Below are 25,054 nucleotides of genomic sequence, written 5' to 3'. Positions count from 1 at the left end.
TCTGGGTTTCAGACTGAGCACGATAAAAGCTGACAGAAAAAGTGGAGTCTAGACCAGAAATGGTAAAACCAGAAGATACAAGTCTAGGAGTTGAGGGAGGACAGGTCACTGCTGCATTGCCGTGTCCCACTCTGTGATCCCAGTACCAGCAGCAAGTCCAGCTGGAGCTTTTTGCGGTTACTGATCTGTGTAGGTGCCCTCCAAGGCAGGTGCAGGCTCAGAAGGCCACTCTAGGCTTCACTGCTCACTCACTTTATGCACTTGTACCCTCTGAGGTGTGCAGGCAGACACTGGGGATGTGTCCTGCTTGCCCTCCTCGTGCTCCCCACCTGTTCAGAAGGATTGTGGAGCTATCTGCAGCAGGCTTTGGGCTCAGGAGCTTCACCATCACCCCCTGAACTCCACAGGCTCAACCCAGTTCACCGGGACCCCCCTGAGGCTCTGCACCTCCCCACTGCTTTGGAGAAGGTTTGCAGGGTGCAGCCATGGGGTGAAAACTGAAAATGCCATGAGGAAAACCAGATGGAGCTGTGTTGTCCTGTTGGGAAGCTGTAAACCCTGGAGCGCTGACAGACCTGCAGTGTGATCATTCCTCGGCTGTTCAGTCACTGATATGCAGGAGGCCAAGAGCGGCTGCCTGGCTGTGTCAGCTCCAGCCATTTGTGCTCTGTCAGCAAGAGGCTGCTAAGAAAGGTCAGCTCTCCTCTGAGCAAGGCACTGATTTTTGCTTTAGGTGAGATGAAAGCGCCCTGATTTTTTATCCTCAAATGCTGTTTTGTCTCCAATCTGAATTTCACCAACATTGTCCTGATAGCAGCATTTAAACTGGCTAAAAACAGAAGAGATGAAAGAAATGCTGAGAAGATCTCCTAGGAGAAGCCTCCTTGTACTTGCTGTTGCTGAGAACGAGTGGGAGAGACCGAGTCTCTGGCAGGGCTGGCTGCAAGGACTGCCAAGAACAGTCGTGTTGTACCTCACCAGGATCGTGACTGCTGCTCAAGCAGGAAAATCCAGCAGAGCTATCAGCTCTGCACACTTTGGAAACCAGTTCTTGTCTTTCCCTCTAAGCCCTGCCAAAGTGTGCTCCCTTGGAGAGGCTGCTCAGCGTTGCTGAGGCTGGTAACTTTTACAATAGATAAATCAGCTTCTGCCAGGAAAGGCAGAAAGGCTGGAGTGTGTCATTGGTGAAAAAAAATTCACCACTTCTGCTTGAGGAGTGCTGCTGCTTGGTATCAGCAGTTCTGCACTGGATTGCTCATCTTGCCTTCAGTGATATGGTGTTTTACTATCTAAGGCAAAAACCACTTGTATATACATTTTTTTCTCTATTCTGCTGACATGGATGGTTAATATATGTAAATTGATGTGCCATCCTATATAAAGGCTGTTGTGATCAAGGTCAAACTAGGAATTTTCTTCCTTACAGAACCTCTTCTGTGTGTCGTTGTTGCATTGAAGCTTGATACCATTCAAGAGGGAATTTCTATTCTAATTCTGTGCTCACAAATTGCCTACTGACTCCAGCCATCAGCTGTTACCTTTGGGGAGCAGCTCAAGGCACTGGACTTGAATTACAAATCTAGTCTGCCCAGACAGGACTTCACCAGTCAAGTCAAGCTGCCCAGTGTTGCTGCAGGACTGGCAAGAAGAGATAGAATCTGAGGCTGCTGCAGCTCTCTTAAACTTCTTGCCCACACCAAGGTGTGTCTCTAGGCTGGTCCCAGACCTTGGGGGGGGGGTCACAAAGCATATCAGAGAAGTGGAATAAATACTCCTTGTGTAATTAGGCTGCTGGTGAGATCCCAGCTTGTCAAATTAAACCTCTGCAGAACAGACTCCCCCATTCCCACGCCTGCTAAATGCCTGTCCTGTGTTTGATGGTGGTTGTGAAGGGCTTTTTTTACCATCTGCTAAAGGCCACCCAAACCCTCTCTTGCACTGGGCTTGAGGAAGGACTGGGGCAACACCAGCTCACACAGATGATGCTGATCTAGTGAAGGTGCCCCTGCCCACGGAGCAGGGCTTGGAACTAGATGACCTTGAAGGTCCTTTCCACCCACAAGTAATTTTATGATTCTGTGAAGAGGCTCCTTTCAGAGCTGATGGCAGATCTTCACTTTCCACTTCACCTTCCTTCCTCTAGAGGGGATTGTGTCTCTGGGCAAGGATGGCTCTGAGGGAGCCTTGCAGGAGGTTTGAATAGCTGGATGTGGGGCTGGAAATGTGTTCCTGCTGATGGATCTGCTCATCCACAGCCCCCTCCTGTCCTCTGCCTGGGACTTTCATGCTGCATTAAGCCAACACGGGGAAAATTTCTGTCCTCCAGCCACACACAGGTACTCCTTCCATTTTATTTACTGCCTTGGGACTCCAGCTCTCCCATCTCTCTGCCACAGTGCACCAGCCTGGATGGAGGCAGTTTAAAGCTCAGGCTGTAACAAAAATACCAAATATCTAGGATTAATGTTACCCCTGTTATCCTGGCCCTCGCTGTTAAACCGGTGTAAGAGCCCTTTCCTTATGACGAGGAAGAGCAGTGGTGGTGCAGAGCCAGGCCAGGGCTGTCTCACTGCTCCCGATACAGGTTGGCACAGCAACAGCCAGCAGCTCCTTTTAATGGATCCCGATAGGATTACACCTCCCCTGCCAGGAGTGGTTCCTTTGGCTGTGTTCAGCCCAGGCTAATTTAACGTAATTAGCACATTCTCATCACAACAGGAGACTGGAGACTTTCCCACCTCTGAAGGCTGAGCATTCCTTCTCTGAGAGAAATGTGGGTCTAGATTTGGCCATGGCATGGCCCTGACCCAGGTCAGGGTGTCCAGACCATGCTGGGGAGCTCTGAGTGCTGCTCTGCTCCTCCCTGAATCATAGAATCACCTGGACTAGAAAAGACCTCCAAGTTCCTCGAGTCCTGAGAGGTTTCTGTGGAGCTGGGGCAGCAGAGGTGCCTCTCAGAGATGTCCCAGAACAGGGACAAGGAAGTCTTTGTGTCCCTGTCCCAGTGGTCTACAACACCTGATTGATCTTTAAAAAAACACTGAAGAGCCCCACCCTGAGGGTGAGCAGCGGGAATTAAACTCCTCTGCTCTGCTTTGAAGTCTCACACCCACACACTGGTATGGGAGCTAGAAGTTAAGGACTATTTAGTGTGTGAAATATTTCTTCTGATGTTGAGGAATGGGGAAGTGATGAAGGTTCCTGTCTTGTGTAAGAGCATTTCTTCTGTTGTCATTTGTTCTTTGTTGGTTTTCTTTTTTTCCCAATGAAAACTTTTATTAGTTCATAAAGAAGGTGAGTAGTCAGTGGTGTTTTCATTAAAGCTGCAGGTCCTGAAGCAATACAATCATGGGAGAATTTAATTTTTCAGTGTTTTTGTTTGTTTGGTTTTTTTTCCAAACTAAACTTCTATTCCTTGTAGTTCTGGAGAACCAGGACTGAGCTATCTTTGTTTTCAATTTTAAGGGCAACAAAGATCTCCCTGTTTGTTACTTTGAAGCCAACCAAATTATTTTGGGTTGCATTTGATTGTTTGGGGTTAGCAGCCTCTATTTTCTGTGGAAAGAAGCAATATATTGTTCAAACATCCAAATTTTTTTCTGGAACAAAATGAAGGACACTCAATGACAGGAGAGCTCCAGCTCAGATTTGTAACTGGGTAATGAGAAATTGCTGAATAACATGTTCGTTTTCTGCCACTAGATGGAAATAAATCTTCCCACTTTCCTCGGGCTCTGAGAACCCTGCTGAGCTCCCAGCCTGGGAGTGGAGGATGCTCCAGGGTGCAATGTTATTCCCTGGTGCACAGCAGCCTCCAGGCTGGCTTTAGTGGCTGCAGGACATTCCCTGGCTGCGGTGGATGAAGGAGCTCCATGCAGGCTGCCCCCACAATTGCTGATGTGCTGTTCCAGGTGGAGGGGTTGATGCGAGGTGGCCTCGGGTGTTTGCTGTGGCACTGACACCAAGGAGTTAAGCACTAATAGCTCCGGGAGTGGCCTGTGACCTTTGCTGTGGATAGAAACAACTTTTCCCAAAGCAGCAGGGCGGGTCTGGCTCCCAAATAATTCTGGGTGCTCTGCTGTCACCCCAGCTGTCCGGGATCCAGCCCAGGTGAACACACCTTGCTGGGGACAAGCACTTACCCCCAGGGAAACGCTCTCTGGCACGGACAGCACCGTGTCAGCTGGCCTGGGGAAGGCCAGAGGAAACACAGGCCCTGCAAATCAGGGATTTTATTGTGTTGATCTTGGAAGTGAAATCCTTTAAAAAAATTTTTTAGGTTTTTTTTTTGCTTTAGCTAAATTAAATTTGGTGCGTGGGGTGAGCGGCGTTGGCTGGCTGCCAGCTGCAGCCTGCTGGCTTCAGATGTGCCAGCTCAGAGCAGGAAAAATCTGAATCTGTCTCTTGCCAGACTCTGCTCCCCTTCACAGGAGATTTCTCCAGCTCTCTGCTTGAAATGCAGAGCCTGAATTGCCAGAGAGAGGACAATATTTAGGCAAAGGACTAAGGCAAACTTTGCAGCCAGCGACAAGGACAGCTGTACAGCTCCCGGTGTCTTCTGTGCTCACTCCTGGCAAGATTTACAAACATTTTTTTTATCTTTTTACAACCTTCCAAAACAAACTCATCTGATTTCTTCCTGTCTTTTCCTCAGCCCTGCTAGGGAAAAAAGAAGGAAACAAAAAAAAAATCAAAGGGTGCTGAACCTTCTATTTGATGTAATAAAGTTGGGTGGTGAAAACAAAGCTATTTGCCTGTACCCAGAGGTGCCTCGATCTTTTCTGAACACTTAATGAGTCAAACTACTTCCTAATCTATTGAAACAGAAAATTCAGACACTGCAGTTCCTCTGGAGGGGAGAAGGTGAAGGGACTCTGCACATTCATTGTAGATTGGACTCTTGAAGCCATGCTGTGGAAAGCATCTTTCATCTGTAGATCCAGCTGATAACTAATTCAATCTAATTAATCCCTGCAAGGATGGGGAGTGAAGGAGACATATTTAGGGATTGTTTTTCCCAACCCTGAAATTCTGTCACCTCCAGGATGGAGTTAACAGAGCTTGCTGGGTATATTCCCTATATTCCTTTCAAAAAAGGGAACAGGATGCTTTGGGGGAAAGCTGTCAGATCTGCAAAGGGCACTGCTGAGGTTAAATAAGAGCTCGGTGATGTGAGCACGGGCTTTGGTTTAACATCCTGAATTGGTGAGATGCTCTTCCCACTAAATGTCAGTGTAAAAAGCCCTGGGGGTCGTGACATTCAGAGTGTGGAGCTGATGGAGAGCAGAAATTCTTCCAGGTTTGGATTCTTTTTCTGGTGTGGACCAGTAGCAGAAATCAGGGGAAGTGGAGAAGAAATTGTGAGTGAACTCTCCACTAATGTATTCTTGCAGCTTTCATCACTGAAAACAGAAGTAATCATCTGGTTTTCCATGTTCAATGCCAAGACCTGTCCTGCATGAATTTACGTAATTCATTTTTTAAAATTAATTTAGATTTTGAGGCTTCTCATCCAGTATTGATAATTTGCATGGTTTATGCAGCTGAAGGGGGAAAACCCTCCTCTCAAGGAGTTTGTCTGAAGGCTGCTGATTTATTTCATGGGCTTGGCCCTGGTCCTTGTTGTGGAAACAGCCACTCCAGTCACCTCCTCTGTGACAGCTGTGGGTTTACAGTGGTGCTCTGTCCTCAGGAGAAGTTGTAGTCCATCTCCCTGTCATCCTCACAGGCAGCTTTCCAAGCACAGCTCCATCCTCAGCAGCCCTGGACATCTCTGGCTGCTGTGCCCTCACTCTGCTCTCTTGACTGTTTCCCAGGCTCGAGCTGGGGAGATAATATATTTTTAGTAGCTTCTCTTCCTTTTTTGTGTGTCTTAAGTAGAAACATTAGTGTCTAATTTAAAGGGCACATTTTACAAGGTTATTTATGGGAGAAATAAGGTTTTTTCCTCCTGTGTTTTTCACGGAAGAAGCTGGCAAGAGCTAAAATCCTTTACCTTGTTACTGTAAAACACTCTCAGGATTGGAGCTGAGTATTTTTATTTTTTATTTTTTTAAGGAAGATAGTTATTATCCAGTGATTGAAGATAGTCATTATCCAGTGATTGAAGATAGTTATTATCCAATGATTAAAACAGCAGCAGTTTCTCCATAGCTGAAGCAGCACGGTGAGCAGTGGGATGGGCAGATTTGGAGGGCTCATGTCGGGAATGAAGGATGCTGCAGCAGGGCAGGGACAAGCCCAGCCTGCCCTGGGAGCACCTCAAAGGCTCTTTAGCTGAGGGTGGCACGGACAGCCCAGATGGGAGCGGGGCTCCAGGAGCCGTCCCGAGCGTGGCCTGGGCTGAGCAGGGCTGGGGCACAAGGGGAGCCTGTTCTGCCTTTCTGGCCCGGCTCAAACAGAGGACACGGGACAGAGCAGCTCCAGGAGAGCCTGGACAGAGCCAGCCTTGTTGGCACAGCCCATCCTGCCGCTCCCCAGCTGTTTGCCTTGGATGGGAGCACTGGCAGCGAGGTTTGGCCAGCCCCACGTTTGTTGCCTCTGCTGCTCCTCCACCAGCAGAGAGCCAGAAGAAAACCAGTGTGCCTCCAGCTCCAGCGGTGCCTTTAGCCTGTGTCTCCTGTTCCCTCTGGCCCTGGCCACTCCATGCTGTGTGTCCTGAATCCCCAACCCAGGTTGGATTTAGCAGCATTTATGGGATGGGGGAAATGTCAGCCTGGAAGTCTGTGCTGAGACAACGGCAAATTCACTGCCTGCTGATGAATTACTGCTATACAGGAGCTAATTAAAGAGAGTATTTAGTTTTTAAATTGAAGGAGAACCTTCTTAGCTGATAGAATTTCCTTCCCTGCCCTCACACCTGAAGATTCTCCACGCTCTCTTTTGGTAAGATTTGTGTTTCTGAGGTTTGGTCCTCTGTGCCAGGCAATATTTTTCACTCCTGACTTCACTGATGGAAGTATGGTTGCACAGGAATCTGGCACTAGTGATGGAGGTAATTAGTCCCCTCCACATCCCAGTTCCTCTGCCTTTTTCTTTGCTGGTCACCATCACTTTCAGGTCAGCTCTGGCCTTGCAGCAAGTTCCTCAAATAACAGGAGGATAGAATTTCCTTCCCTGCCCTCACACCTGAAGATTCTCCACGCTCTCTTTTGGTAAGATTTGTGTTTCTGAGGTTTGGTCCTCTGTGCCAGGCAATATTTTTCACTCCTGACTTCACTGATGGAAGTATGGTTGCACAGGAATCTGGCACTAGTGATGGAGGTAATTAGTCCCCTCCACATCCCAGTTCCTCTGCCTTTTTCTTTGCTGGTCACCATCACTTTCAGGTCAGCTCTGGCCTTGCAGCAAGTTCCTCAAATAACAGGAATGATGAGTGGTAGCTGAGGCAGGTGCCAGTGCCTGGAGGCAGATTTTAGAGGTGGTATCAGTGTCAGCTTGGCACCAGCAGAGCTCCAGACTCACCAGTGCCAGATCTTGCTTTTCACAGCCTGTGCTTCTCCACCCGACCTCTGCGGTGGCTGCTGGACAGAGGGAGGGCTCAAGCTGCTCTGATCCCCCTTTTAGCAAGTGTTGGCCATGGTGTTGGATGCATCCCAACCTGTGGAAAGGCAGAGAGAGAAAGATGGGAACAAGGCACACGGTCTGCGTTGGGGAATGGCACATCTTGAACCCCTGAGGAAAGTTACAGCGTGAGGAAGGAACTGCTTTGTCCATCCTGCGGCTCATCCTCCGGCCTGCCAGAGCCATCCCCCGGCAGAGGGACAGTGTCCCCTGGATGAGAACTGCTGGGAGCATCCCGGCGCTGTCCCGGCTCCCAGCCGGAGGCAGAGGGCGAGCAGCGGGCTCGGATTGCAGCAGGCTCCTCCTCCGGAGCCTGCGGGAGGGAAGGAGAGGCGTGGAGCCGGAGTCAGCAGCTCCGGGCTGCCTCACCTGGCCCGGGCCAGCGGCGGGACCAGCATCTTCCCGAGCCGCATCCCATGGGAGCATCGCCAGCCCGGCATGGACAGCCTGAGCAGCAGCCTGAAGAAGAAAGCCACGGAGCAGCACTACAGGGCTGAGGTGATGATTGCTGGAGAGCAGCTGAGGTAGGAGGTCCCGGGCCCTCCTGCAGCCCGGGGCTGGGCTGTTCCCGGGGCTCTGGGCTGTATCCCGTTAGCGGCAGGCTCAAAGCTTTATCCTTGAGCAAGCTCTTTCCCCCGGGTGCTCTCCAGTACCTGCTGATCCTTCCTTCACCCACCAGAGTGCTGAACCAGGTCCCTTTCTGTTATACCTTGTCCTGCTGCTCCTCTCTGGAGTTTCCCACCTTTCACCCCCAGGTACCAGGGGACTGGTGGGTGACTGTAGGTGGCAACAGATTTTTTTTTTCCCTTTCCACATTCTCCAAAGCATGGAGAGTGATGTGGTGGCACTGAGCAGCACCCACAAGGTCCCTGATCCCCTGCTGGATGAGAGCTGCAGCATTTCTGGGGATGCTCAGACTTTTGGGGTGACTTGGAAGGGCATTCCATGGGAGCTCTGTGCCTGAACTGGAGCTTCCCTTTCCTGAAAGTCTCATTTAGGAACTTCTGCTGGTTTGTAGTCCCAGTTCTTCAGCAGCTTCTGAGGGTTTTCTTCCTCTGAAGACAAAAAAAAATCCATTCTCCTATGCAGTGTATGGCTGAGAAATGTGTTCCTTGTGTATCTGGGGTCAGAACCCCATCCTTGCTTCCATGCATCTGACTGGGGGGGAAATCCCACTGAAGCGGGGTTTTTTTAGCTCTTGAGTAGTTTGATTGTTTGTATCTGGAGCCATTCTGGTTTGTTTTGAAATGTGGGTGGAAAATAGGAAATATATCCTTGATAATGTGGAGAGTGATGTGACTTCCCTGTACCTGTTGCAGGACAGGAGCAGGTCAGACCCTGGACCATTTGGGGACTGTAAGCATGAGAAGGGGATTCAGTAAATTTGTTAGTGAACAGAACTATTCTAGTTCACTGCACGCTGGGATAAAGATAATGAAAACTCCAAAGTTTATGTAGTTTTGGGAACATCCATATATTTTTTTTTCTTTTTCCCCCCATAACTGCAGTGCCTTGAAGTTTCCTGGTTTAGGGAGCTCCCAAAATCTGAGAGTTCACAGTGAGGGAGAGGAGGGTCCTTCTGCTGGGGCTGGGCACACAGCAGTTGCATCCTTCTGCTTTGGTCTGAGCAGGAGGCTGTTCCCAGTGCAGAAGGATGGGAAGGAGCTGCTGGTGTAAAACCTGGGGAGGAGGATGAGGGGAAGGACACCAGCCTGGCTGCTCCTTCCACTGAACCTCTGGCTGGAAGGAGAATGGAGTGAGGCAGAACACAGAGAGTTTGAATTTCTCTCTTGTGTTTTGGGATCTCACAGCCTGGCAGGTTAGGAGTTAGTGGTATGGATCTTCCTGGCACCTGGATAGCCGGTGGAGAGCAATGGGGAAACTGAGGCAGAGAGGCTGGGTGATGTGTCAGACAGCAGCAAATGGACAGGGCTAAATGTCCAGCCCTGCTTTTCCCCAGATTCTGGGGAACAGACTCTGGAGTACAGAGGCATGGAAAGGAGCCTTGCAGCTGCCCTGGCTCAGTAAACCTCCATCAGCAAATAATGCTGCTGTATCCACATGAAACATCAAACATTTGTTTTTCCCTGCTCCCCGCTTCCTGCCCTGCCTCCCCACTATTACATTAAATCAAACAAACCTTTGCTCCATCTTTACAGTTCTTTGGCTTCCCAGCAAGTTTGCAAATGCCTCAGAGTTTGGTTTGGCCAGAGGGGTGAGTCTGTTCAGTGTCAGGATGTGTTTCCCAGCCAGGAATAGCTGCACAAGTGAGGGCTGGTGGAATGCTCCGTGTGGATGGCCGGGAATGAAGCGGAGCTGAAGGAATCAGAGGGAGATTGGCCAGTGTGGTTTGGGTTTGCCTGTCTGCCAGAGTCCCTCTGCTTCAACAGCTGCCTGGTCCAGGGAGGAGGAAACAGAATTTTATATTTTGAGTCTCCCCTAGAATGACAAAAATAAAATTTTCACTGATGTTTTGGCCTTGAGTCTGACAGAGCTGCTGGCTCAGGGTCCTTCCTCGTATCTGCTGTCATTCCTCTTGTGTCAGGCATATGAACTTGCATGAAAATCGTATCGCTTTTACTGGGTGTCGTGTATTCCTGGGTGGCATTCTGTAAGAGAGGCCAAATTAGTCACTTCTAATTGCAACAAATGGCTTATCTACACAGAGAGGCTCTGGAACAGCTTCCTCGCTTTGCATTCACACCCTGCTGTAATCGGAGTTCCTCAAGTATGGACAAGCCCTGGTGCACTCTCATCTGGGTATTCCCATGGTCAGGAGAAGCAGCTGTGCTCTAATAGCTCTGTTAAGCTGCATTAATCACTCCTAAACATAAAACATACTCAGTAAATTTATGTCTTGCACAGAAAAAGTGAGAGGAGAAGGAAGCTTTTTTCCTACAAAGAATAAAATTGCAATTTCTTCCACTGTACAAAACTTGCAGAGCTGAGGAGTGTTTTATTTGGAGACTCAAACTGCAATGCTGTTAAATAAAGCACTCGTATCTTGATGCTCTGGAAACTGAGCTCACTAAAGGTGTGTGGCTGAATGTGCCAACATTTTTATTCCTGCCCAAAAGCCATTTGTCTGCAGGAGGTTTGGTGGTTCTCTGTGGGACTTGGGTCTCTTGTGGTGAGCATGACTTCCTTGAGGAATCATGGGGCACTGCTTGATCTAGCAGGGAACATTATTCAAAGATGAAACTTCATGGTCAGAATGACCTTAAAAAGCTAATTATTTAATTTCTAGCACTGGTGAAAGGGAGGACTGGGAAGTGGACTTGTGCTTACTGCGATTTTTTTTTGAGATTTTAGTCTTCCTATACTTTTTTCCCCAATGAAATTCCTATACTTTTATTTAAATACGGGGAAAATCAAAGGTATCTCAGTACCACTTTGGGCAGTCAAAGCCCTCCCTTGTCACCAGATGTACTGGTGCTTTTTCAGACTGGGAGGTGATGCAAACTGGGGTTTGCTGAGCGTGTTTGCAGCAGCTCTTTTGCCTGAATGTGCCTCTCCAGCAGCAGCTGTTTTGCAGAAATGCTCCTGTGTCTGTTGCTGCCTTTTAGTGAGCACTTTGTTGTTTTGGTGGTGCTGGTGGGGGATTATTTGTTTTCTGTATGGTTTTTTCCTGTGAAGATAGGAACAGAAAAGATCTTTTGGCTGATGCATCTTTCCAAGGCCACTCATTTGTACTTAGCTGCTGTGGGAATGTGGACTGGAATTAATCTCCTTGAAAGATCCACCTTGTCATTTGAGATGCTCAAGGTCTGTTTACATGGGAGGTGAGGGAGAGTTTATTCCTCGTCTGTTTGGATGTCCCTTTCAACAAGGTTACCCAGGATGAATAATGATGGCTTTGTAGTGACCTTGACAAAGAAACAATTTGCTTACCCAACACAACCTACCCAAAGCAAACGCACGTGGAGGCTCTGCCTGCCAAGCCAGGAGTGTTTCATAAGAGCCCATTCTCATGTTCCAGCAAGTGTTTTATCCTGACCTTATTCAGCCTTTTTTGTTTTTTCTTTTTTTTTTTTCAATCCTTTTGAAGAAGTAATATGTCCACAGAGACACAGGGCCATCTAGAAAACTCATGATATTGCACATTATTATATATTTCCTTAATTTTCTTTTTATCTGGAAGCATGATTAGAGCCCACTCATGGTTTCACCAGCTTTGTTTTTGTAACAGCACACGAGAGCTGTGACATCCTGTGGCTGAAGGACAAAGTTTGTCTCTTCAGGGTTGACAGGAAACAGTAAAAAGGAAAGTGAAAAGTCCACAAGGACACTTGAGCCGAGCCTCTTCCGCTGCCCTGAGTCTGCAGGACAGAGGGAAAATTTGTCACAGGCTTAACAGAGCCCTTAAAGGTCCAAGATGCTGCTCCAGGGGTGCTGAAATTCCACTTAATTCCTGTCCTGGAAATTGCTCCCAATTCAATATTTCCAGAATAAGTGTAGTTCTTAATTTTTAAATCATAGGCCTCAGCAGCATTGCTTCATCATTTTTTTTATTATTATTTTTTTTAATTTTATTTTTAATTTTATTTATCTCCTTCAAAAATCTGTGCATTTTTTCTGTATTCTGAAACATGATTAAATAAAGGGAATAAACTAGGGGAAATAGTGTTCTCTTAACCAGTTTCTATTCAGGCCTTGTGTGATAATGGTCTGTGTCTTATTGTATATATAGGGGCTGTGTGTGAGTGTAAATATATATACATGTATATATTTTTTTTTAGACTCCTGTAGACTCTTGACAGCAGTAGAGCAATCTTGGAACATTTCTTATCTTTACCAAGCATTCCTCTAGAGTGCCTTCCCACTTGGTGATTGTGAAGGAGAGAAAACATAAAAATTGGCTGTGTCTTCCTCCACAGGTGGGGAGCCTCTGCTTGTAGTCACTGCTGACTTTGTCTGGTTGCATTTTGACAGTGGACCATGAAATAAAGGAAAAAAAAAAGACAAAAACTCTAAAAATAGCAGGGCAGCTGTCTGTGGAGTGTTCTTTCTGGGTAAAATCCATCTGCAGAAGGAGTGCTGGTCACATGTGGGAATCAGCCTCCCAGGTAAAGAGTGAAATGCTGGATAGGGACCTCAGGGTTTGAGGGAGGTCTGTGCAAGGCAAGGCCAGGAGCTGGTTCTGCATGAATCTTTAGTATTTTAATTAGCAGGAAGGTCTGAAAGCTTCTGTCAACTTCACAGCATTAATTATAACAATCGATTACTAATTATTCCTCTAATAAAGTGTTCTATGGTAAAACTTTTTGGAAGTTAGTTATTTGTAAATCCTACAATATAGGACAATCCATTACTAGCTGATAGTTTTTTAGGGTATTTAAACTTCTTGTGAGGTACCTAAAAGTGTTGTCCAACAGGCATAACTTTTCCAAAAAGAACAAAAGAACTTGAGGCATGAAATAATGACAGGCTGCAGTGTTTAATGCCTTAGTAAAACTCACAGGCTGGGGGCAAAGCTGGGAATTGCAATGAATAATTTTAAACGAAAACCATCCTGGAGTTAGAGAGATGTTTAATTAACATCTCCCCTCGGAGCCTGCTGCACACGCTGGGCACTTTCCAGCACTGGTGCTTTGGGAACGGTCATGGCTACAGGGCAAAAGTTTGGTCCCTGGACAGATCTCCTGCCAAACTGGGCTGGAGCACAGAGGAACTCTGTGCCTCTCTCAGTTGTTAAGGTCCTTTTGAAAGTCAAAGCTGTGCTCACCTGAGTAACCTTCCCTGAACATCGGAGCTGCAGCGCAGCCGTGGCAGCGGGCTCTGGGGGTAGGAGGGTTATTGTTTGGGTAAACTTTGTCCAGTCAGTCCCAGCTGGAACCAGAAAACGTCAGGGCTGTTGTGCACCGCTGCTGTGGTTGGTGGGTACATGGATTAGGTAGTGCTGACATCCACCTGGCACTCTTTGCTTGGACAGAAGAAAGGAGGGCTCCTGTTACTGCTCCCACCTGGAGTTATGAGTAAGGCCCTGTCCTTTATTCCTGCTTTTGTGGCCGTGGGGAAGGAGAACCAGACACAGAATCGTGCCAAGATAACAAATACACTCACTGCTGGTTTTTTCAGGGTTTTGTTCCCTCTTCACCCCATTTGGTTGGCTGCTGTGTGTTTTAGAGGCTTGTTTAGAATGAAGGGACACGTGTGGGTCACACTACATCTGCTCAGGCAGCCTGAGTGGTGGCAGGAGGAGAGAAGGGGGCGGTGGAGGGGCTCCTTGGGATTGACTGATTGGGATTGACTGATGCAGTCTGGCAATGCCGAGGGGTTTGGTTGAATTGATCAGTCCCTGCACGTCCAGGGTGGTGTCTCCAGGCTGGGCAGATGTGGGCCATCACACCCAAACCCCCCTGAGGTGCCAGCTGTGCTCAGCGGCTGCCTCTCCCGCCAGGCTCCGGCTGCACGATGGGAAGCTGATCAAGGACAGGAGGTACCACCTGCGGACGTACCCCAACTGCTTCGTGGCCAAGGAGCTCACGGACTGGCTCATCGACCACAAGGAAGCGCCCGACCGCGAGACCGGCATCCGCCTGATGCAGAAGCTGATGGATCACTACATCATCCACCACGGTGTGTGGGTGTCCTGCCACCCCCAGGGCGGGGCTGTGTGTCTGCTCAGCCCCCGTGGCCCTCAGCCCAGCAGGCAGGAGCGTGCCCAGGCCCCCGTGTGCCGCCCTGCCGTGGGTGAGGGCTCCTGGAGAGGCTGCATGGGGCTGGATCCGTGTGAGGCTGTGCTGGTTTGGGGGATGTGCCAGTTCCCTGCCCAGCAGAGAAGGGCCTTGGGCTGTGCACTGGTAAAATGATGTCTAAAGTGTCTCCTCTTTGAAAGCAAGCTCAGTAACACCTGGCCCTTATTCCTGTACCCAGGCAGGTGGATGTTTTTACAGCAGCTGGTCTGGCTCATGTCTATGTCACAGAAATGGAAGCTGAATTACAGCACGTGCTTCACATCTGCAGGAAAATTCAATTTCTTACCATAAGACCCCACTATTCCTTAGTTGTCCCATGATGGGACAAATAGGGCTGTGGAGTCCACATTACTCCAAGGAAAATTTAATCTGGCACTTGTGAACCTGGAGCTGAAGGAATCCTGCCTCCCTTGGGATTTAAGTGTGTGCTGCCATGTGTGGAACCTAATTAAAAAAAAATAATAAAAGGAAGGAAAAAGGAAGCATGAAGAAAAAGCAGCTTGATGCTCAAGCCCAGCTCTTAGCAGTATTCAGGGTTTTTTCCTTTTTGAAACATCTTTGGAACTTTGAGGAGTTTTGAATTAGCTCAGGTCACATAGTGAGCTCTGTGCTGTAGAGCAAGGTCTAGCCCTTGGTCCCGACACAACAAGAGGAAACAAGCTGTGCTTCAGCTGGGCAAAAAGCAATTCCTGTCCATGTGGTTTTCAGGCCCAGCCAAAACCAAAAGGCCCAGACTGTCAAACAGCCCTGGGACACCTCTGCCATCGGTGGGAAGGGCGGTGGCTGAGCTTTCCTGCTCCCAGGGCTTTGGGACAGGAGCTGTGGCAGCCTGGAGCTGGTGCTGGTTTGTCACACGAGGATGTAGCTGAGGAGACAGAAGCAGATGATGACCACACCACACCAAACCCCCTCCTCCCCCCTGCTTCTCTGGGGTCCAGAAATAGCTGCCTTTGACCACTGCAATGCAAACATTCCCTGTTGCCATCTGCTACTTGCTGAGGGTAATGCCCTTTACATTAAACTGCCTTGAATTAAAATAAACTGCTGCTGGGCTTTATCACAAAAAGCTGAAGCAGGGAGTTCTCAGTTAACCATTAACACTTACACGTGATTATTTTTCCATGTCTCCAGCTGACAGTTTCAAATAAATCCATTAGTTAATTAAACCTCTGCAGCACTGGGTACCAGCACTGTTTTGATTGCTTATTAGGACATGTCCTTCCTGCTCCTGTGACAATTCTTGGCAGGACACAGAAGTTGACTTTCCAACTTTCCTTGTGTCCATTAATTTTGTTAGTCCTGTGGAAAGAGGGATGTCAGCTAATGCAGCACAGCGCCGGGTGCTTGGCAATTGTCTGGCTGAACTGTTTGCCCTCTTCTCCCCTGGCACCCAGATAATTATCTCATGAAGATCATCGTGCTGCCTCTTAATTGTCTGGTGTGCTTTGAGCTTTGGTTCTGTTACACACTGGAAACACATTGAAATTGGTCTTTAAATAGGAAAACTGCTTTGGTTTTCTATGGGCACAGTCCTGTAGGATTTTTTTTTGTTCTATTCCTGGTTGCAATGGCTTTGGAATGGTTGCTCCTTGGAATTATGAGGCTGCAAACTTTCACTGTTAAAACAACATTCTCATCCTGCCCTCATGCTCGGTGAGTCACAGGCTTTAGAGTCCTGATTGCATCTGAGACAGCTGCTCTGCAGGAATGATGAGCCTGAGATAATCTGACAAGTTTTAGCATTTTGCTGCTCACCTGAAGGGGAATGTGGTTTTGCCAGTCTACTCAGATGGATGAAAAAGTGTTAAATTTTTCACAAGAAGTATCTTGAATCTTTCAAATTTCATTCTAGTGGATGGTGTTACTTTAGTGAGGAAACATTTGTGGTTTTTCTTTTTCTCTTTGACTAATTTCCTTTGTTTTCCAGGCAAACTCTTTATTCTGTTTTTCTGTTGTTTGGGTTTGTTTCTTTTCACAACTTGAATTTCTTCTTGTGTCAGGTAGGTGGAGCTGAAGGCAGGCTGACTTTTAATAGCTGAACTATAATTTTTGGGCTGGGATTTTTTGTCTTTAATTAAGGTTTTTGAGAGTTTATTTGTACTTGTAATTTAGGAGTCTGTTTCAGGCAGGTTTATCTCACAACTGTATCCCAAATATTTACCTGCTAAAGGTTACTTGAACTATAAAACTGTGCATTTACAGTCTGTGTGGCCATCCCCAAGATGAATCTGAGGCTTTTCATACAGATTTAATTATTCCACTTCTATTGCACCTGGCTTTGAATGAAATTTTCTCTTGAGGTCAGTTTGCCATGCAAATGAATTGGGCAGAGTTGGCACAAAAGGATGTGGAAAAGTTTGTGCCATTTTTTCATTTTTTGGCTTATGAGTATTTTTGCCAGACAAGTGATTTTATGTGAGTTTGAGTGGAGTGTGGTTTTTTTTTCTTCTGTCCTCTAACTCTGCTTACATGTGGCTGTATTTTATTTTTTAAAAGTTGATTGAGGCAATTCTGTTCATCATCTTTTACTCTAAATCTAAACATGAATGATTAAATGAAAAAAAAAACACAGAAAACCCACCTGTTTATTCTAATTAATATTTTAATGTCTGGAACAAAACGCAGACCCCAAGTCCAGCTTTGCCAAGGTCTGTTCTTTGGGACTGACCTTTCCCACCAGCATGAGCTTCAGGTATTCATGAGCAGGTAACTTCTGGGGACCGAGGGTTCAGATGCTGATTGTTCCACGGCACGAGGGGCACAGGGAAGGACGTGGCACGAAGCCCTCACAGCTTTTAGGCTGGAGACAGCATCCTGCTGAGCCCTGAGTGTCCATCATGGACTGACATCCCTGCCCTGTGTTCTTCCAGTCTGTGATGAGCACTCGGACTACAAGGATGCCAAGCTGCTCTACCGCTTCCGCAAGGATGACGGGACCTTCCCCCTCAGCAAGGACGTGAAGGTGTTCATGCGAGGGCAGAGCCTCTATGAGAAGTACGTGAGTCCTCCCCTGGCACTGGGGCACTGGGACTGTGCCCTGCTGGCTGTGCTGGCTGCTGGTGCCCTGCAGCTGGGAGCCACAGCTCCTGCTGGCTCTGCTTTTCCTTCTCTGCATCCCTGCTGTCCCCCTGGGAAATGCTGCTTCCTGAGCCCTGCCACAGCTGCAGGACAACCAGCGTCCTTGGGGATGGGACAGGAGCTTTGCTATGAACTCGTGGATGCTTCCAAGGGCTCCAGCCCATGTGCAGGGTCTGGGATTTGGTACAGGGAAGGGCAGTTTGAGTGTTCCTGGGATGAGCACATCCAATGGCCATTCCCAGCACTCTTCCAGCCTCCTCACGTGAGCTGCTTCCACCAGCTGTATTAGGACTTGTGTCCCACCAAAGTCAGCCAGGTATGGGACTTTCAGGACCCTCATGGGCCTCGCTCCCTGCCCCTTGCTCAGCCTATTTGCAAAATTCCTAATAGGAAAGATTGTTCCCAGAGAGTAGAGAAAACTCATTCCACCTCCAAGTGTTTAGTTTTCTTTGTGTTGATTGTTTCTGGTTCTAAATCCAAGCCATCTCTCCAGAGTTTAACCCCACCCCACTCTCTGGACCTGCTTCCTTTAACAGCCCCTTCACATCTTCACATCCTCCCACTCTGGCAAGGAGGGTCACAAACTGGTCCTGAAGGAGAGTCCTCCACCCGGGGGGGTGGTGATTTTGGGTGTGTCCCTGCCCTTCTGCCAGATGTGCATCCCTTGTACTTTGCTCTTGATCCTCAGCAGTGGCCGTGGGTTGGGGAGAGCATCCCGGCAGAGTGATGGCTGAGCCGGCTGCACCCTCTCGTGGAGACACTGGATTTAGCTCTCACAGGCTGCCTGTGGAGCACCTGCAGACCGAAACCCACCCTGTCCTTGCATTTGGACTGTCTGCCATGTGCTACCCACGCTCAGCCGCTTGCTTGGCTTGCCCTGTGATCTTTAGCTGAGCTCGCAGCCCAACTGGTTTTGCTGGAGCTTCTCCCTCGCTGTGATGAAGATTTACAAAGGTGCCCGACTGCAGCTCCGTGTTCGTCCCTCCCTTCCCGCTGCTTCCCGGCAGGAATGTTCTGGCTGCGATGCTTTGCCCGCTTCCCTCGGCCTCGCTTCAGCCGGCTGCAGCTGCCGGGGGGATTGGCAGGGATGTTCGGCATCACCGGAGCCGTGTCCCACCTCTGTGCCAGGCTGGTGAGCGTGGAAGAGTCAATCCTGAAGATGAGGGAGGAGAACTCGGTGAAGTACCAGAGGACTTTCCTGGGTTCTGAGATGATCGACTGGCTCATTCAGGAGGGAGAAGTGGAGAACAGGCAGGAGGCAGTGGAGCTGGGACGGGCACTGCTAGAGCACGGCATCATTCAGCATGGTGAGTTGGGCTGGAAAGCGAGGGGTGAGCGAGGAACAAATCCCCATTCATGCTGGGCAACAAGTGCTGGTCAAGTGCCCACTTGGAGATGGCAATGGAGCCTTTTAGTTCTATGTTTGGAGCTGGTGACCTTTGAAACTGGAGCAATCTTTTACCATCCACAAAGGCTTTGAGATGAAATCTGAGCTCTTGCTCTTCAGTTCTTCAAAGCCACCGGCCACAGGGCTGGGCTGCACCCCTGGGTTTGGAGGGCTGGGGCGTGAGGATGTAATGTTTATCTCCTCTTGGCTGGAGATCACATCCATCTGCTATAATTAAACTTCCAATTCAGAAAGCAGGGAGTCCTCTGAGTGTCCTGGGACAGGGGCAGGTGGAGGGCTGTGACACTGAGTGCACCCCTGGGATATGGCAGCTCTTGTGGGGTGGCCCTGCTGTTCCTCCCTCCCTGCAGACAGCATTCCCAAACAGGCAGAAAAGCTGCAGTAGAGCACAGGGGCATTAGAAGCAATTCATGAGGGTCCCTCAGGATATTTGTTATATATTTTTCCACCCCCTCAGCCTTTCCCTCCTCCCCTGTTCTCTCCTAGTCTCCAATCGGCATCACTTCTTTGACAGTGACATCCTCTATCACTTCTGGATCAACTTTCGGCGGCGGCGGCGTCTCACGGAGTTACTCAATGAGAACTCTTCCCGTGCCCTCTCTGAGAGCCCTGACAGCCCCTTCTGCCTTCGCAAGCTCAACCCAGACCCGGGCAACACCAGCTTCCTCTCTGGTAACTGTGGATGTGAAAGCAAGCTTACATTGCCAGAGGACCCCAGGGATGAGGGTGTCGCTCCAGCAGAGTTTAAGGGGTTCCTCTGGGCATCCCATGAAGTGAACACCCATCCCACTGGTTTGTGGTGGATGTCACAACGCAGTGGCAATCTCTAGCACAGCCCCCTGTCCCAGGAAAATAACTCAGCTTAGCATCAGATCGGCTCTTGATCTTTCTTTGAAGCTGGTTTTACTCTTTATAAGCTCAAATACCTTCTTCAGTGCACACATACCTTTCAAGTGTAGGTCAGGCTTGGGGGGAAGTTTGTTATTTTAAGCTACTCTGTTTTTTCATAGAAAAAAAATGTTATGTGCCTCTTTCAGTCCAGACCAACAAGGAGATCAAAGTTGTCTCAGCAGTTCGAAGGAGCAGCATCACTTCCCTCTCTGGAAACTCCAACACCTACTTCAGCGCTCCTCCTACATTGGTATTCCCCCCCGTGGCTGAATGCAACCCCAAATCAGGTCTGAGCTTCTGCATTGCCTGTTGTTATGTGGGGACATCTATTCCTGCAGGGCATGGGCTCAAGCCCGGGTCCAAGCCCACCAAACCCATCAGCCTCACCTCTGCATCTTGATTTGAAAATGTTTGGAAAATCACTGAGATGAACACAGAGGTTTCTGTGTGCAGGAACTGTGGTTCTAACATCTGTTTTCCAGCCCAGGGTAATCCCCAGGCTGCCTTGTCATGCACTTTAGTGTACAAACCCCTTGATTCTGATAGAATCTGTCACCTTCTGCTCTAGTGTTAAAGAGACCTGTCACCAACGAAGAGCTGCTGTCCCCTGGGGCCCCCTATGTCAAGAAAACACTGACTGTGAGTGACCATTGGGAATGGCATTGCTAATTCAGCAGTATCCAGCTCCCTGCTGCTCTTTGGTGGTTTTCTGTTGGCTGCTCTGACCTCTCTATGCTGAAACTTTGACTGTGTGCCACATCATCGTGGCTTTTTGGTGGTGACTCTCTAGGGGTCAATGTCTTCACACATTCTTGTGGGTGCAAATGTGCTCAGCCCCTCTGAGAACTTAATGTATATCCATGAGGTAGATCAGAAAAAAAAAAAAAAAAAAATTTTTGGCCAGAAAAAAACCTCCCATTTTGGAGTTTTTTGCCATTGGTCAGGTTGGCACAGGTTGCCCAGAGAAGCTGTGGCTGCCCCATCCCTGGAAGTGTCCAAGGCCAGGTTGGACAGGGCTTGGAGCAGCCTGGGACAGTGGAAGGTCCCTGCTCATGGCAGGGGGGGTGGAATGAGATTATCTTTAAGGTGCTTTCCAATCCAATCCATTCTAATATTCTGTGATTTCTGTTCCACCCTGCTGCATGCAAACTGTAGAACCAGTAAGTCTTGTGACACTTGGGGCTGTGACACTCACCCACTGTCACACGGCTTTATGCACAGCTTTGTGCATCTTTCAGGTCCCTCTGCAGATCAGGGGTGTTGATATGATCCATCAGCATCCTGTGGAGCTGCACTGAATGAGGGAACATCCAAGGGCCAGTACTGCCTTCCTTGTGATGGGCTTTTTACATGGACAGATCTCCAGGATGCTGCAGACAACCCGAGTTGGGGGTTTTGCTTTTTAAATTACTTCTAAAGCTATAAGAATTTGACTGGTCAAGTCAGGGCTGGTGGGTGCTGGGTGGAAATGTTACCAGACAGCTGTAGGACCCTGTGGATCCTATTGCACTTGGTTATTTTTGTGTCCCATCCCTTCACTGCCCACCTCTGAAAGGGCCAGTCTCACAGACAGCAGTGTAGGAAGCGTGAGGGCTGCCTTGCCATGCTGGTTTGGCACCAGGAAATCAGGTGGATGACATTCCCAAATTAAGTGTGCTGTAGAAAGTGGCTGGAAGGAGCAAAAAAAAACCAAGCTGGAGATTAGCATGGCACATCTGAGGACGTGCTGCTCATTCTCCTCCTGAACGCCCTTGCCCTGCCCTTCAACTCTGCCAGCCTGGGCCTTTCATGGCTCATTTCCTCCTGCTTAGCTCTGCAGTTGCTGTTATTTATTTATATGGGTGATGTGCAAAGTCCCTTGGGAATTCCTTTTCTCCTTTGGTCACTTCAGAGGGCCGCAGTATCAGAGCAAACTGCTCTGGCAGGCTGACATCAGCGTGGGGCAAGGCAAGAGCAGCCCCTTCCAGCCAGGAAATGCTCTGCTGTGCCAAGGAAAAGTGTGCGTGCTCTGGGGGTGTTCTCAAGCTTGCTCGTGGTGCATGCCTTGCCCTTCAGCTTGATGCTGCCTGTGATTCTCCTTCCTGCACAGGCTGACAGGGAATTAATCACAAAACAGCTTTGCAATTAATCAGGGAGCAATTAATCAGTTCTGCTTCTCACTTGGTGCACGGCCCTTTCTCTCCCGCCCATAATGGGTTTGGATCACGAGCTCTCTGTCTCTCTGGGAACTGTGGCATCTCCTCTCTCCAGCCCATTCCTTGGTTTTTAAGCCCCTTTTGTTGTGCTTGCAGATTGTGGGGGATGCAGTGGGCTGGGGGTTTGTGGTTCGAGGAGGAAGACCTTGCCACATCCAGGCAGTGGACCCAGGAGGACCTGCTGCTGCTGCGGGGATGAAGGTACTTATTACTCATGGAGGATAAACAGGAGATGGGATTTGTGTCCTGTTTGAGCTTTTTGAGCTGAACACATCTTCCATGATATTCCCACCTCCTGCTCTGGGGATCAGACTGCTGGCATGGGCACGTGGAGCTCTGGGAGAGGTGGAGGGAGGGATGCTCTCTGCAGGCAGAGTGCCCCGTGTGTGGTGGCAGAGTGGAGGATTTGCCTTTTCCAAGGCAGCACAGGAGCCGTGGCCAGCTAAAACTCCAACTCAAAAAACTCTGCCATACCTGTGCCAGACCTTGGAACTGTCAAAACTGTTTGAGCTGCTAAAAACAAAGCAGAGAATTCCCAGCTCAGTTCAAGTGACTTTCTATAACCCCAGGGAAGCAAGGAAGGAGCAGAGCTTTGTCCTGAATCACCTGCTCTCAGTTCCTGAAATGCTCAGCTCCTGAGCATTTTGTTTCCATGCTATTAGCAATGGACTTCTGCATGGAGCTGTTTTCCATGTACACAAAAACTGTAATAATATTAAACTGATGCCTTGATTTGATTCATCAAGTAATTTCCAGTATTTCCAGCTCAAGAGAAATGAACTTAGAGCTTGAAACTCAGTTTAGGCCCAGGCATGTGAGTTTGGTGTGAAGTCTTAGTCATGAATGAAAGAAGTGCTGAGTTTCCCAGTTCCCTACAGGAACTCCAGCAGCAAGGGAGTAATTTCTAAAAGCTGATATAAGTCAAAAGTCACATGAATATTTGAAATAATGGGATTCTTCAGAGGCAGAGTGTGACTCCTTGTTTGCTTCAGGCAGGATTGGAAGGGGATGGATGAATTTGTTTCATTTACTCAAGAGCCCAGTTAATTTCTCCTTACCTAATCTCATTTGCTACCAAATTGCTGGATGTTAATATTGTGCTTCATTTCCATCTGTGAAATGAGCCTCTGCTCATAAATGAGTCTTTTTTTCCTCTGTTAGCTCACAACCTAAATCCCTTTGGTCCCATTTTTATGACACAGTGATTGCAGCACTTTGTGATTATTGGTGTAGCTAAGGGGTGGTGATGCTTGAGAGTTTCCAGGATTTTGACACAAGTTATTTGCATCACAGCCCCTGGTTCCAGTTAGTCCTGGGCAGGAGGTGCTGTGGGACTGAGGGTAACCTGTCCCTCCTCTCTTGCAGGTGTGCCAGTTTGTTTTCTCAGTGAATGGGGTCTACGTTCTGCATCTGGACTATCAGACCATCAGCAGCCTCATCATGACAGGACCACGGACTCTGGTGATGGAAGTGATGGAAGCCATTGAATGAGCCAAGGAGCCTCATCCCACTGCTGCTGGAAAAGGCAGGACTGTCCACTTGGCAGGGATGGACTGTGGGGAGGGATCAAGCTCGACCGCTCACTGTGATGTGTTAACCAGGCATTTTGATGTATTTTCAAATAAATACATTCTGATGGACAAATCTTGGATTTTTCTGCTCTTGAAATATTTGTCTCTACCTGCTCTTAGAGTATCTAAGCTCTTGCAGCTCCTTTTTAGTGCCAGTGTGAGAACTCAGCACTTAATGAACCCCACCTTAGAGCAGCCCTTCACCAGCCAAGCTGTGAGGCAGGTGGCAAAGCTGGTAAGCAGCAAGGAGTTTATACCAAGTGGGACTGTCTGAGCTGCCCTGAGCTGTCTGTGCACTCTTCTGAGAACACAATGTGCTCTCCAGATGGCCCCATAAGCTGCGCCACTGGCTCTGTCAAGAAAATAAGGAAATGAATACAGGAATGTGTGTTCCTTGTAAAGTCTAAGGCTCCTGCTACTCTCCTGGCATAGCCAGGCTCACAGCCAGGGCTGGCTGCTGTTCCCAGCTGTTTCTTGAAAAGGTGACACTACCATGATTGTGCTTTTTGTGCTCCCAACCTTTAATAAGGCTTAATTTCATTAATCAGCTTTACCTCAGCAAGGAGGCAGGCAGAGATCCCCAACATCATAGGCTGCTACCAGCCTAATGGGGGGGTGGTGGTAAAGGGGGGACCAAAACCAGAGAGTGCCCAAAAGGGAATGCATCCTAGTCTGATTCTGGCTCTGGGAAGGCACAAAAATGACTGAAAGCCACCAAAATCCAGACCTCTGTCCCCTGCTCCTTTCAGGACAGCTATATTTGCAGCCAGTGCAAAATATGCCTTGCAAAGTACCCTGAAAGTGAACTAAATATAGAAAAACAGGTAATAACAAGATTTTTAGGGAGGTTTCCTTCTTTCCAGTTCACAGAGCATCCTGTTTGTGATTAGCCTGCAGTGCTGTGCATAGACAGGATGATTGCCAGCACTCCTGCTTAGGGCAGGGTCCTCAGGACAGCTCCTCTGGCCACAAACCAAGCCTTAAAAAAAACCCCCAAAAGTCCAAAAATAGTAATTTTATTTTGTGTTAAAATGGGGTTGACTTTTTGGGGGAATCTGATGTCAGGTGTGTATCAGGTGTTGCCGTACTGCTGGCTGCCTTTTTTCCCCTTGGTAAAAAGGGAGATCTGCTCCCCCCAGTGCTGGTGCTGAGGTAATGGAGCACAGAATTCCTGGAACAGACTCCAGGCAAGATGTTTGCATTGATAATTGGGGTCCTTCCAGCCCCTAAGTGGAACCAGACCATCTCCTCAGCTGTTTGTCAATAAACTCACAGTCGTTATTTGTAGCATTCAGTGCACGAGTTCAGCAAACTCCATCTGCCTTTCTGCCTTTCAAATTCTCTTTAGGGAGAGTTTGGGTGTCTGTGATGTCCCAAAAGTTTAACCCAAGGTGCTTGGCTTGCACTAAGGTCTAATCCAGACAATTTAGCCATGGTGTGGTCACCTTGGGAAAGGCAGGTCAGGAAAGAACACCCTGAACACGAGCACTGAAAACAGCTTCAGATTTTTCTGTGTCAAAGCAGGAAATTTTAATTCTGTATCTGAATTCCTTGAAAGCTCAGGAGATAAGTGCTCATTTCTTTCTCTCCTACTTTTAAAGAAAACTGTAGCAGCTCTGAGCAACATCAGAAACCCATTAGGAGTTCCAG

General features: G+C 48.4%; 1 protein-coding gene across 2 annotated transcripts; it reads left to right on the top strand.

Moving 5' to 3' along the window:
• The first annotated feature begins 7,788 nt into the window (after positions 1 to 7,788).
• Positions 7,789 to 23,477, top strand: LOC102112682 (DEP domain-containing mTOR-interacting protein-like). Of its 2 annotated transcripts, none has more exons than XM_005524798.3 (9): positions 7,789 to 8,087; positions 13,964 to 14,142; positions 17,132 to 17,255; positions 18,468 to 18,646; positions 19,234 to 19,419; positions 19,785 to 19,925; positions 20,207 to 20,277; positions 21,930 to 22,034; positions 23,199 to 23,477. In XM_005524798.3, exons 1-9 carry the CDS (start codon positions 8,002 to 8,004, stop codon positions 23,322 to 23,324), a joined length of 1,197 nt encoding a protein of 398 aa, XP_005524855.1. In that variant the 5' UTR covers positions 7,789 to 8,001; the 3' UTR covers positions 23,325 to 23,477. The 2 variants fall into 2 exon arrangements, with proteins under 2 accessions (XP_005524855.1, XP_087920796.1); XM_088064670.1 differs by having other exon boundaries at positions 7,937 to 8,061.
• Positions 23,478 to 25,054: the final 1,577 nt, after the last annotated feature.

Source organism: Pseudopodoces humilis, chromosome 19 (genome assembly GCF_049639895.1).
Source record: "Pseudopodoces humilis isolate 2021_Gansu_Grassland_sample_001 chromosome 19, ASM4963989v1, whole genome shotgun sequence".
Classification (NCBI taxonomy): domain Eukaryota; kingdom Metazoa; phylum Chordata; class Aves; order Passeriformes; family Paridae; genus Pseudopodoces; species Pseudopodoces humilis.
The sequence above is the reverse complement of the archived record's forward strand: the minus strand, read 5'-3'. Positions and strand labels throughout refer to the sequence as shown.